Here is a 10,313-nt window from a genome sequence, read left to right on the forward strand (position 1 = left end):
GATGCCGTGGATCAGACCCACGAACATCAAGAGTTGTGATTCAGAAAAATCTTCAGATTTCCAAAATTGAGCAGATTCTTGTATTGATTCGAAAATCTGCCTTTTTCACTGTCTTTTCCCTCAAGGTCGAGCTCAACTTTGTTTCTACCATACGCGCTTTATTTTGCAACCATTTTACGTGTAACCCATTACCTATATTAATACTGGTTATTTGCGAGCTCAGATACCACCTGCCTCTCTATACCAACGAACTCCACGATCAAAACTGACTACACAAAGCCCCTCGTTAGAGTCTCCTCCAGCACCTGCTCTGACACCTCTATCGATGAACGCGACGCCACTGCAAACGCTACTGTCAATGCTGTCGTCATGCTCGGTATTTTCTAAGTCGGTGACATTCACTTGTAAAGTAGCCTCACGCTCACGCAGCTCGAGATTCCACACCCTGATGCATTTGTCAAAACCGCAACTTGCAAGAAGCAGGCCGTCGGCATTGAAGTCGAGACCCATGATCCATCCGTCATGAGCGAAACCTCCAACAGTGGTCTTGGTGGAGTGTGACAGTGTAGTCAATGATCCGACATTCTCACCATACTCGACATCGTAGAGAGTGATCAGGCCAGCAGACTGGTTATCTCTCGCAACCGCAAGGATAGATCCACCGGGCGAAAATTCAAGCACACGAGGAACGGAGCTGGATCCTATGTTCTCGTCGACCTGGAGATCTGTCGAGTAAAAGGTGAACAAGGCCTTGAGGCCATGTAAGGTGAAGACAGCAACATCTCCAGAAGTGTAACCCACAGCGACGAGTCCGTCTGTAGCTTGGGAGACTCCCAAGGAGTTTGGAAATGCAGCGTTGTTCACAGTTACGTGAAGCTCCCCTAGAAGCTCTTCAGTGGCGATTTCTATAGTGCCCTCAACATCCTTGATGCTCAAAGCATATACAGCAGCCAGGCCGTTCGCCTTGGTGACAATGAACATGTCTTGCTTTGATTTTGGGTCTTTGTAGAAGCCAGGCGTCCAGAAGTTTGCTTTGAAAGTAGAACCTGTGTCCAATTCTTTGAAGGTTTCGAGATTTTCATCGATGTAGTAGTAGAACTTGATGGAGCCATCGAAACATGCGAAGGCTAGAAGAACCACCTTTTGTGTCAGTTCTGGTGGAATATTTTCGTATACAGCCACATGGTGGATGCCAATTTCGTTGATCAACTTCTTGACCACTGAATCTGAAGGGTTGTGGACCTCGTCCTTCTTGTTGTCCCAAAACGCCACTTGACCGTCACTGGATACGGTAATTGTGTATTTGTCGGTCATAGCGACTCCGGTTATGTCCAGACCATGAGCATGGGAGGCTGTCACAGTCAGGATGTACTGTTTACCCATTGCTAGCTGTTCTATAAGTAGTTTCAGAGATATGCGAGAGGTATTGAAGATGTACGCAGGGCGAGAGGGTAGACCCAAAAGATGAAGGAAACAACATAGGAGACTGGATAGTATTAGGATTCTCAATTCAACTATCGTCAGGTCGGCTTCATCAATTTATGGAAAAAGCATGTCCTTCAATGTCATTAAACTTGCTCTAGAGCGCCTTGCTTCCTTCACAGCTAGAGAGGTGATGGCGAAATTCCGTCTAGCAAGAAAAAATGACATTTACATCAATTGAATGATATCAAAGTAGCTCAATTATAGGCATGTTTGCCTTTTTGAGCCCAATGTTGCTTTGCTTTCTCGTAAGGCCCACATGTGGATATACGGATTTGGCTGCGAAAAGGCTGCAAAAGTCCACAATCACCACCACTTCTTCCATGTTCAAGAAAATCTTCCGACCTCCTTCCTCCAGATCGAAAAAGGAGATAGAGAAATCATTATTCGAAAAGGGGCCAACTATCAGGGTCACCTCCTTAACCGACTCAGACCTACAGCGTTACCGTGAAGACAACGGTCTCTCCGACACCAAGTGTGATACTTCCAACGACAAAACGGAGAAGAAAGAATGTGCAAAGAACTTTTTCTCTGGAATTGACCCATCCGATATCACAATTGAGGATCTCGATCCTTACGCAGACAAGAATAGGGTCCGTCGGTCAAGAAGCTTCACGCTTCCACCATCTAAACCACCATCGGCCTTTAAGTTACCCAGGAGCAAAACCGTTCATTTTGCTGACCAAAGTGAATCCTTGAAAAGGTTCAGAAAGAGGGTATCTGAAGAAGAAAGCTCGCTGGTTTACTCTGATGAGTCGGCTGACTTGAGAGGTGTTCACGGTAAAGTTCAAGAGCGGCTTACAGGCATCTTCAAGGAAGAGGATTATGAGTTTAAAGCAGCTGAAGAAGAAGATGCAAAGCCAGCAGAAGGTTCCACTTCTGTTGAAGTGGCTGCAAATGAGGAAAGTTCCGGATCACCACTCGACGAGGAACTCACAGTTCGTGAGAAAGAAGTAGAAGAGCTGCCATATATGTCTTCTGGTGATAGTATTTCTCCCGATATGGCGGATTTAGATGTTCTGCCTGACACCAAAGACTGGGATCACACGATCTATGTTTCTTGTGACGAGAACGGAAGAAACATCACTAAGCAGCTATCTGACTTGTATCAGAAGCACTTCCCAGGAACCAACCTCGATTTTGATGACTTGGGTGAACTCATAATCAGTATTGATTCCGGGATTGGAGATAGCATACAACAGAACAAGTTTTGTCAGTCTCTTCTTGCTTCAGAAAAGAAGAGGGCTAATGATGCTGAAGCCGATGTGGAGGCATGGAAGCAACAGTTTGACGAGATAAACTCAAAGTACGAGGAACTCAATGATATTCAAACTGAGAGGCAGAATCGCTTGGAGGGCGAGATTGAACACATCTTGGAGAAGTCCTCCAAAGAGCTCGAAGCTTCCAATGAGGTCATTAAAGACTTACGTGACCAGCTAAGGGCAAATAGCGAAAGGTGTGATGATCAAAAACATGCCATTGAAGCGCTTACAGAGAAGGAAGGTGTACTCATGAAGCAGAAAGAGTCCTTGGAATCAGATCTTTCCAAAGCGTTCAGAGAGAATGAATCGTTGAAAAAGGCGATTGAAGAGATCAAGAACAAACTGTTGGAGGATCTGAAAGCCAACAGTTTGAGAGTGATAGATCTCAAAAGTGAGAACAACGACTTGAAGCACAGCTTGGATGCCACTAACCAAGACCGGGAGGCACTCTGGACAACCAAAGTCGACCTCGAGCGTAAGCTTCAAGACTACATCATCAAGATAGAGTCACTTGGAACGGCTGAAAAGGAATGCAAGGCCACCATCCGTCAAAAGGAAGCTCTCATTGCAGAAAAAGTGAGCATCATCAAGAACTTTGAAAGTAATGCCCAGAAGCATGAGGAGGTAAGTGAGGCCCTCACCAGAAAGAACTTGGAGTTGAAAATAGGTCTTGAAACTTGCCAGACCGAGAAGTCAAACTTTGAGGCACGGGTCAAAGAGCTTGGCGTGGAAAGATAATCCTTCCTTCAATCTCTTGAAAGCCTCCAGCGCAAGGTGGATGATGGCTCAAAAGAGCTCAAAGAGGTTGAGAGCAAGAATTTGGAGGCCCTGAAGCAATTACGAGATCTCTTCAACAAGCAACAGGAGAAAGCCGCTCAATCCTCCAAGAAGCTTGAAATTAAAGAGTTAGAAAGAAAGCTGCTCGACCAAAAAGTTGTTGATCTCAATGCTGAAGTGCTTCAGCTCAAGAAGGAAGTCAAGACTAGAAGAGCCAACTTCCACACTTGCTTCGATGGTTTTGAAACAATGAAGTGGTCTAATAACTTCACTGTGGAAACAATGAAGAAGCTTCTCAAAAGCACATACGAAGCAATGGCTCCCTTTCTTGCCAGGGAGGCTGCCTCAGCAAATGCCCAGCTCTACTACGAGGTCAATCGCATCCTGGTATTCAGCAAGGATAATCAGACCAGCCTTACTGAATTGACGACAGCTCTCATTGAATCAAGCCGTCAAGTTTCTCGTGAGTATGCAGAAACCCTCGAAGCTCTAAGAGTGGAGAGAAAAGGTCGAGCCGAAAGTCAGAGGGAGTCAATGGCTGTGATCAGGCGGTTAGCACGCACGAACCGCAGAATGCAAAAGGCTTCTAGACAGATCGAGGAGATTCTGATACCAGCCAACATGCCTGCTGGCAGAAAGAGTCAAGTACGTGATTGCCCAGTCGAATCATTGATTTAAAAAGTTCCCCTTATATATGTTTACGAGTATGTTCCTAAGGCGGTGTAAGAAATCAGTCTGTGCGAAGTGGCTGCAAAAAACCGTTAGCTTCAACTACAGCCCCAACCACACTTCTTCTACACATCCACAACTGATTCCAAATACCAGTAACAGCCATGCTGCATCCATGTGGCAATTCTCAATCCGAAGGCAACCTTGTCGATTGGTGGTCCATTATGGGCTCCAAGGCAAACCAGACTTATGCGATAGCTCAGCTGCTGCAATCACCGTCACCTCAGAACATCAGCAGTGAATCCACCGAAAGCAACAATGATCCACCAAGAAAGCGAGATAAGCTCAGATCGTGGTGGCCGTGGAAGAAAGCTGCCACTGAAACACCCACTCACTCAGTCAATACCAACGAGTCGAACGGAGCTTCTGGAAGAAAACAGAACACACTCAAGTCTCAAAGAAGTACATTCTTTGTGAGACTACGTCTATCAAGAAAGAAGCACTCAATTGACTTGAGGAGCCCTTGCAATCTTGGTCCTGGCGTTTGCACCACGAAGGTCTGTGCGGTGAATACCAGCAGGGTATGAATAACGAGGTCTCCATTCTTCTTTCCAACTTATTACGAATAAGCAAATTTCTTAATTACAAAATCATTTGAAAAATACCCTGCTAAAGTGATAGGTTAGGCCGGGTTCTATAGTATTGATCTGTGTATCCTGCATGTTGTGCAACAGCTTCATACACCATCGGTGATGTAGAATAACATCTAGTGCAACATGCCAGCATTCGCTGATTCCCTCGCACAGAGTAGTGCGTTTAAAATCCCGTTTGCAGACTTCTCCACAAATGTCGTTGTCAAAGATAATGAGCAATTGTTTTTTGCATCGGGCGATACTGTTATTGCCATGGACTTGACATCGCCGGCTCACAACTTCAAGCTTTTGAATCTAGGCAATTCACACCGCATCAACAGCATCCAACTCAACCACACCCATAGCTTGTTGGCACTTATCTGTCGCAGGTGTATCATTGTTGTCTGCTTGAAGCGTATCCCATTTCTCGAACCAAACCAATCCTGGGAACCACTTAAGTTTGTCATTAATCTTTCGAGTGATGTACAGTCGGTTTCGTGGCATCCTGCTAGTTACTCGGCTACTGATCTAGTGGTTTTGACGAAAGATAAATTGCAACTGTTCGACATCATCAAGTCAACGACGAAGGCCAAATTTGACGAGAAGTTGGAGGACCTAGCGCTTCGTGAAACTCCAATCTCCATCGCGTTTGGTTCTGCTCTCAGTCTTTCTGGTTCCTTGTCACTTTATTACAGCACTGCTTCAGGTCATATCTATTCACTCTTTCCATTCATATACCCAGGTTTTCATTTGGGGGCTTCTAAGTCTGCGGTGGACCTGTTCGTGTCCGAGACTCAGGAACTAGTCAGCATGGTAGAGGGGAAGTTCCCTCCCAGAGTGATTGCTGGCCATCCTTCTAACAACGACTTGTTAGTGCAGCTCAATTTTGGTTTGGATCTTCAGAATCAAATCGAGAGCCCTTTGTTGAATTCGTCGGATCCTTACAAAGTGCTTCGATTAAAACACTTACCAATGGACCCCTTGGTTTCGGGTCCATACGCCAAGGTCGCTGCAAACTCGCTGCTCACATCGCTAGACACGAATACTGCCGCATCGGTGATCCTCGCTCACCACGATTCTGAGTCTCAATTTGAGATGACTTATTTGGCACAACTATCACCTCTAGTGATGTCCAGCGCATTCGATATCCCTAGGCCAGATGCTCCGCAACATCCAAGCGCACTGCAGGCCAAGAAGGATAATGATAAGTATGTCAAACCGAAGAAAGGGTTTGGCCTTGCATTCGCGTCCGATGATGAACTGGATGATGAGGCTAACACGAACAGCCAATTTGTTGACTACTCAAAAGCTTGGGAAATTTATGAATTGAAGATCAAGTGTCAGGACTTCATTCTTCTGCATCAAAAACTCACATCACTATCTGTGGAGCAATATAAAAAGAACTCGCCTGGCGCCGCTTCTGTCATAGCTCAAACGTTCGGACGTCTCTTGTTATGTGTTAAAGACAAAGTCCAGGTTGTTGATTGCCTGCAATGGTTTGGGGAATTAGAGGATGGCTTTCCTCTAGGTGTCGCTGAATTCTATTCGGAGAAGACGACTTTCTCTGTCGAGAAGCCCCTTACAGCCATAGCCTTAATTCATGACGTAGGTGATCCATCTGATCCCTATCTATTCATGAGGTCCCTAGGGGGCGAGATCGTTGTTGCACAAGTCTATCCTGGAGATGGGCTGGACGATGAAGCCGAAGCTGAAGATGATTCGCCTCAAGTCCACGACAAGTTCGACGCAAAGACAGTGCACGATATTGGTATTTCTGCAAACGAGCTAAAACGCATGTTGAAGTATCCTCACAGCGCTCAAACGACCTTTTCATCTAAGACAAGAAATGCAGAGGATCTTATTACATTGTCAAAAATCTCAGATGTTACTCGGGCTCACATTCATCAACTTTCGAAATTCATTATCGCTCTTGTTGGCAAACTTGAGGTACAGCAGAAGCGTAACTTGATGCACAGCTCTCTTCTTGATGGAGATAAACCTATAGAAGAGTTCAAACAGCGCATACCGATGTATACAAAGCGCATAGAGGAGCTTCTTGCGCGTCAGGAGCATCTCTTAAAGCGTGGCAATGATATCGAGTCAAAAGTAATCAAAAGATTCGAAGATAGCAAGAGATCTGCAAGCTTACCGATTTCGCATAAGGAGAGAGCATGGATGATTGAGTTAAACGGCTTGACAAGAAACATAATAATCGGCACCCCGGAGAAAGTGTCCTTAGAAAAGCAGGTTAAGAAACTTGATAGCATCATCCGGGAAGTTCGCCAAAAGGAAGAGGACACATCTGATCTCGAAGGCAGTATGAAAGAACTACTGTTACATAACAACCTTCATAATGTTGTCCAACATATGCATAGACAGGGCAGGATTATTGAAATCGCGAAGGAGAGATTACAAGCAGACGTTGAACGTGTTGATGCATTGGTGGAAGTGTAATACATACCACTTTTATTTGAGCTTAGAATTCAAGAATGTAAGTACCGAATTGGCGCAGTACTGGTTCAGCCAGTTCTCAATAGTTCCATAGGCGACACTCTCGGTAACGAAAAAGCCAATGTGAGTACCATCGATGTCAATAGCAATGTTTTCTGGATGGCGGCTGGTGAGTTCAGCTTTCTCGCACCATCTGAGAATCTCGTCTGTCAAAACCTCATGGTCACCAAATTGAATGAGAAGGTCTCCATTTTTGATCACTGGGATATCTTTCCAGTCCACTTTATCAGCATTGAGTTCGATGTTCACAATAGGAGAGTCGTTCAAGTACTCGTCTCCCCCAATGTAGAGATTGCCAAAGTAGCTTGTCATATCATAGTTGAAGAAGTCGAGTTTGTTGAACTTTTTGAAACTGCCCTTGTACTCCTGCTTTGAGACGTTGAGGTATGGAGAGATGCCGATTGCAGCCACAGGCCACACAACCTCGTGATGGTTGCTCTTTTCGTGGAGATAGCTGAGCACATTAAGGACAAGGTTACCGCCGGCGGAGTCACCCATTAACACAATGTTAGTGTAGCCTTCATAGACTAGCTTCTCGTAGAGGCTAGTTGCCTCGTTGTATTGGCAAGGATAGGTGCAACCTTCTGAGACCAATGAATAATCGGCAAGGAGGATGGAAAGGTCGTCGCCGTATCTCAATTTGTAGGCATCGTACAAGTTGGCCATACCTTGAGCCTGGTTGACCAGCATCAGGATTGCAAAGCAACCTCCGTGGAAATAGAGGACGATTGGTGAAGACTTCAGTGTGATGTTCTTAGTGAGCCAACGGCTCTCACAGGCAAACTCTTCCTTGTCCGAATATTTTTCATTGTAGCCGGGCAATCTTCCGAGTGTCTTGGACATCATTCCCAAGATTTTGGACACTGGTACATGAACCAATTGCAAGTCTTGGACCCGGATAGAGCGGCCCATGTGCTGACAGAGACCATTGTGCAAAGTCTTGATCAACGACTTCTTAGCTGTGGGGTTGGTAAAGACAGTTCCCACAGTGAAAAACTGCAATGTGAGATAAGCTAACTTAGCGGGCAAGGTTATCAAGCCGTAGACAAGTGACAATGATGGCAACATCTTTAAGATCTTATTAAGAAAAAAACCTGTAATGAACTCGAGATAGGGGAAGTTCGGAGAACTGGACATAAGCTTCGCAGCTTGACAGGTGACATGCGCATGGGGTGCTTCTGCGAAAACCGGATTCGACCATAGTCTCAGATGGAAGAATATGCGCTTGGCCGTGTTGCCCTCATGATTAATTATAGATCTCAATTGGTCTAAGTAAGCTGTTCTGTGAAGTCCTGATGTAGTGGCAAGCTTCAGGACGCACTAATCGACCATTACTTCGAGGGAGGTGGTGGTGGTGGTGGTGTCCCATTCGATGGAGGTGGTGGAGGTGGAGGAGCTGTAGTATTTGCTGGTGGAGCAGGTGGGGGAGGTGCTTGTACTGGAGGCGGTGGTGCCTGAGCAGGTGGCGGTGGTGCCTGGGACAAATTTGGAGGTGGTGGTAGTTTCGTCAAACCCGGTGGAGGTGGGTTTTGAGATGCAGGGGGTGGAGGTGGTTGAAGTCCTGGTGGAGGTGGGGGCTGTGATGCTGTAACTGTAGGAGGCGGTGGGAGACCCAGAGATCCAATGTAGGAGTCTGTGCCCGGTTTTTGACGTTTCCAGGGAGGGACAGCCTCCTCAAAGGGTCTTTTATCGGGTCTGGGACTATGCAATTTTGGAACATAGGAGTCTCTCTCTCCATGAGGCGAGTCTCGGACTTTGTCGAAGCCCGGGCTGGGGCTTTGCGTGAAGCTGCCTGTCGGTGAGTTCTCCCCATTGCCATTCCTAAGAACACAATCTCTCGAGTAGTGTCCCACTTTTCCACAAATACGACAAACAACCAGTGTGATGTCTCTGATAGGTGGCTTCTTGTTGAGCACTTCTGGAGGCACGTATGGTTTGGTCTCTCGAAGGGTACCGTTAAGCACAGCCAATTCTCGGAGTTGGCCTCTCTTCAAATCATTTTGGCCTTCAGGGGACAGGATGGCCGTCTCCATCACTTCGTTTGTGAGCTGAATGGCCTTTTGTATCTTGGATCCCTTGTCTGCAGATATTAGAACATGCAAATCATCTTCTGCTGGAGCACCACCACGGGCGTCTGTAATGCTTTTACCATCTTTAACTGATCCTTTGCCTCTGATTTCCAACTTCGCTCCACTCTTTTCTGAAAGCTGGCGTAAGGTGTTTCCACGAGGCCCAATCAAGAGACCAACAAAGTTGATGTCGGGGTAGTCCTTGGCTGGTATGTAAAGCTTCTCACTTGTCTTCTCAGGCCTGCGGTAGTCCACTGGGGGATCGTAGTTTTTGATTGTTGTAACGGCAAGCTCGACAAGCACATCTCTCTCCTTCTCGAGCAGCTCTCTTATACGTCTTTCACGGGTGTTGGTCCTGTTACCGTTCAGATCATATTGTGGAGGTGGGGATGGATCTCTCTTGAAGTTTTGAGCCTTACTCAGAGGGAGAAGATCTAGAAAGGTTCTCCCGCTGCGTCCTCCACGACGTAAGTAATGCAGTATCTCTTCAACTCTGAAGAATCTCTGATAAGCATCTACTTGCTCCTGAGTTAGATGGCCTGTGATGATGGTGTCGAGCTTCTCATCGCCAAATTGAACTTGGCGGCTTTTTTGGCCTCCCCATTTGGTGGGTCGTGACATTAGTTTGGTATGGGTTTAGTGGAGCTTGGTTAGTTTGATGTACTTGATTTTCCGCGATGCGTTATTACTATGGGATTGATGAGCACCGATCCACCCATGAGGATGACATTTTAGAGCGATAGCCCTCAAAAAGTAAAAGATCATAATTGGGCAATGTTATTCACTACTGAATTTCCGACTTAATTAAATTTGCCTCAATCAGTATTTATGTTCTCGTATCAATTATATCCTCAGTTCAGCAAAATGGCTGCGAAATCACACTTTTTACCAAAAATACATTCAAGCCCTAC

At 45.9% G+C, this 10,313-nt stretch overlaps 4 protein-coding genes across 4 annotated transcripts; 1 reads left to right on the top strand and 3 right to left on the bottom strand.

Moving 5' to 3' along the window:
- Positions 1–219: 219 nt before the first annotated feature.
- SKI8 (SKI complex subunit WD repeat protein) lies at positions 220–1,383 on the bottom strand (the record flags this gene model as incomplete). Its single annotated transcript, XM_024857003.1, has 1 exon — positions 220–1,383. The coding sequence occupies one exon, from the start codon at positions 1,381–1,383 to the stop codon at positions 220–222; it is 1,164 nt and encodes a 387-aa protein (XP_024714883.1).
- Positions 1,384–1,805: 422 nt separating this feature from the next.
- Positions 1,806–7,276, top strand: NUP82 (linker nucleoporin; the record flags this gene model as incomplete). The annotated part of the gene is made up of 4 exons (XM_024857004.1): positions 1,806–3,470; positions 3,513–4,161; positions 4,347–4,652; positions 4,974–7,276. 4 exons carry the CDS (start codon positions 1,806–1,808, stop codon positions 7,274–7,276), a joined length of 4,923 nt encoding a protein of 1,640 aa, XP_024714884.1.
- A 22-nt stretch (positions 7,277–7,298) lies between these two features.
- Positions 7,299–8,401, bottom strand: C7M61_001603 (uncharacterized protein; the record flags this gene model as incomplete). Its single annotated transcript, XM_024857005.1, has 2 exons — positions 7,299–7,351; positions 7,375–8,401. 2 exons carry the CDS (start codon positions 8,399–8,401, stop codon positions 7,299–7,301), a joined length of 1,080 nt encoding a protein of 359 aa, XP_024714885.1.
- A 263-nt stretch (positions 8,402–8,664) lies between these two features.
- C7M61_001604 (uncharacterized protein) lies at positions 8,665–10,023 on the bottom strand (the record flags this gene model as incomplete). The annotated part of the gene is made up of 1 exon (XM_024857006.1): positions 8,665–10,023. The coding sequence occupies one exon, from the start codon at positions 10,021–10,023 to the stop codon at positions 8,665–8,667; it is 1,359 nt and encodes a 452-aa protein (XP_024714886.1).
- Positions 10,024–10,313: the final 290 nt, after the last annotated feature.

Source organism: Candidozyma pseudohaemuli, assembly GCF_003013735.1.
Source record: "Candidozyma pseudohaemuli strain B12108 chromosome Unknown scaffold00002, whole genome shotgun sequence".
Lineage (NCBI taxonomy): Eukaryota > Fungi > Ascomycota > Pichiomycetes > Serinales > Metschnikowiaceae > Candidozyma > Candidozyma pseudohaemuli.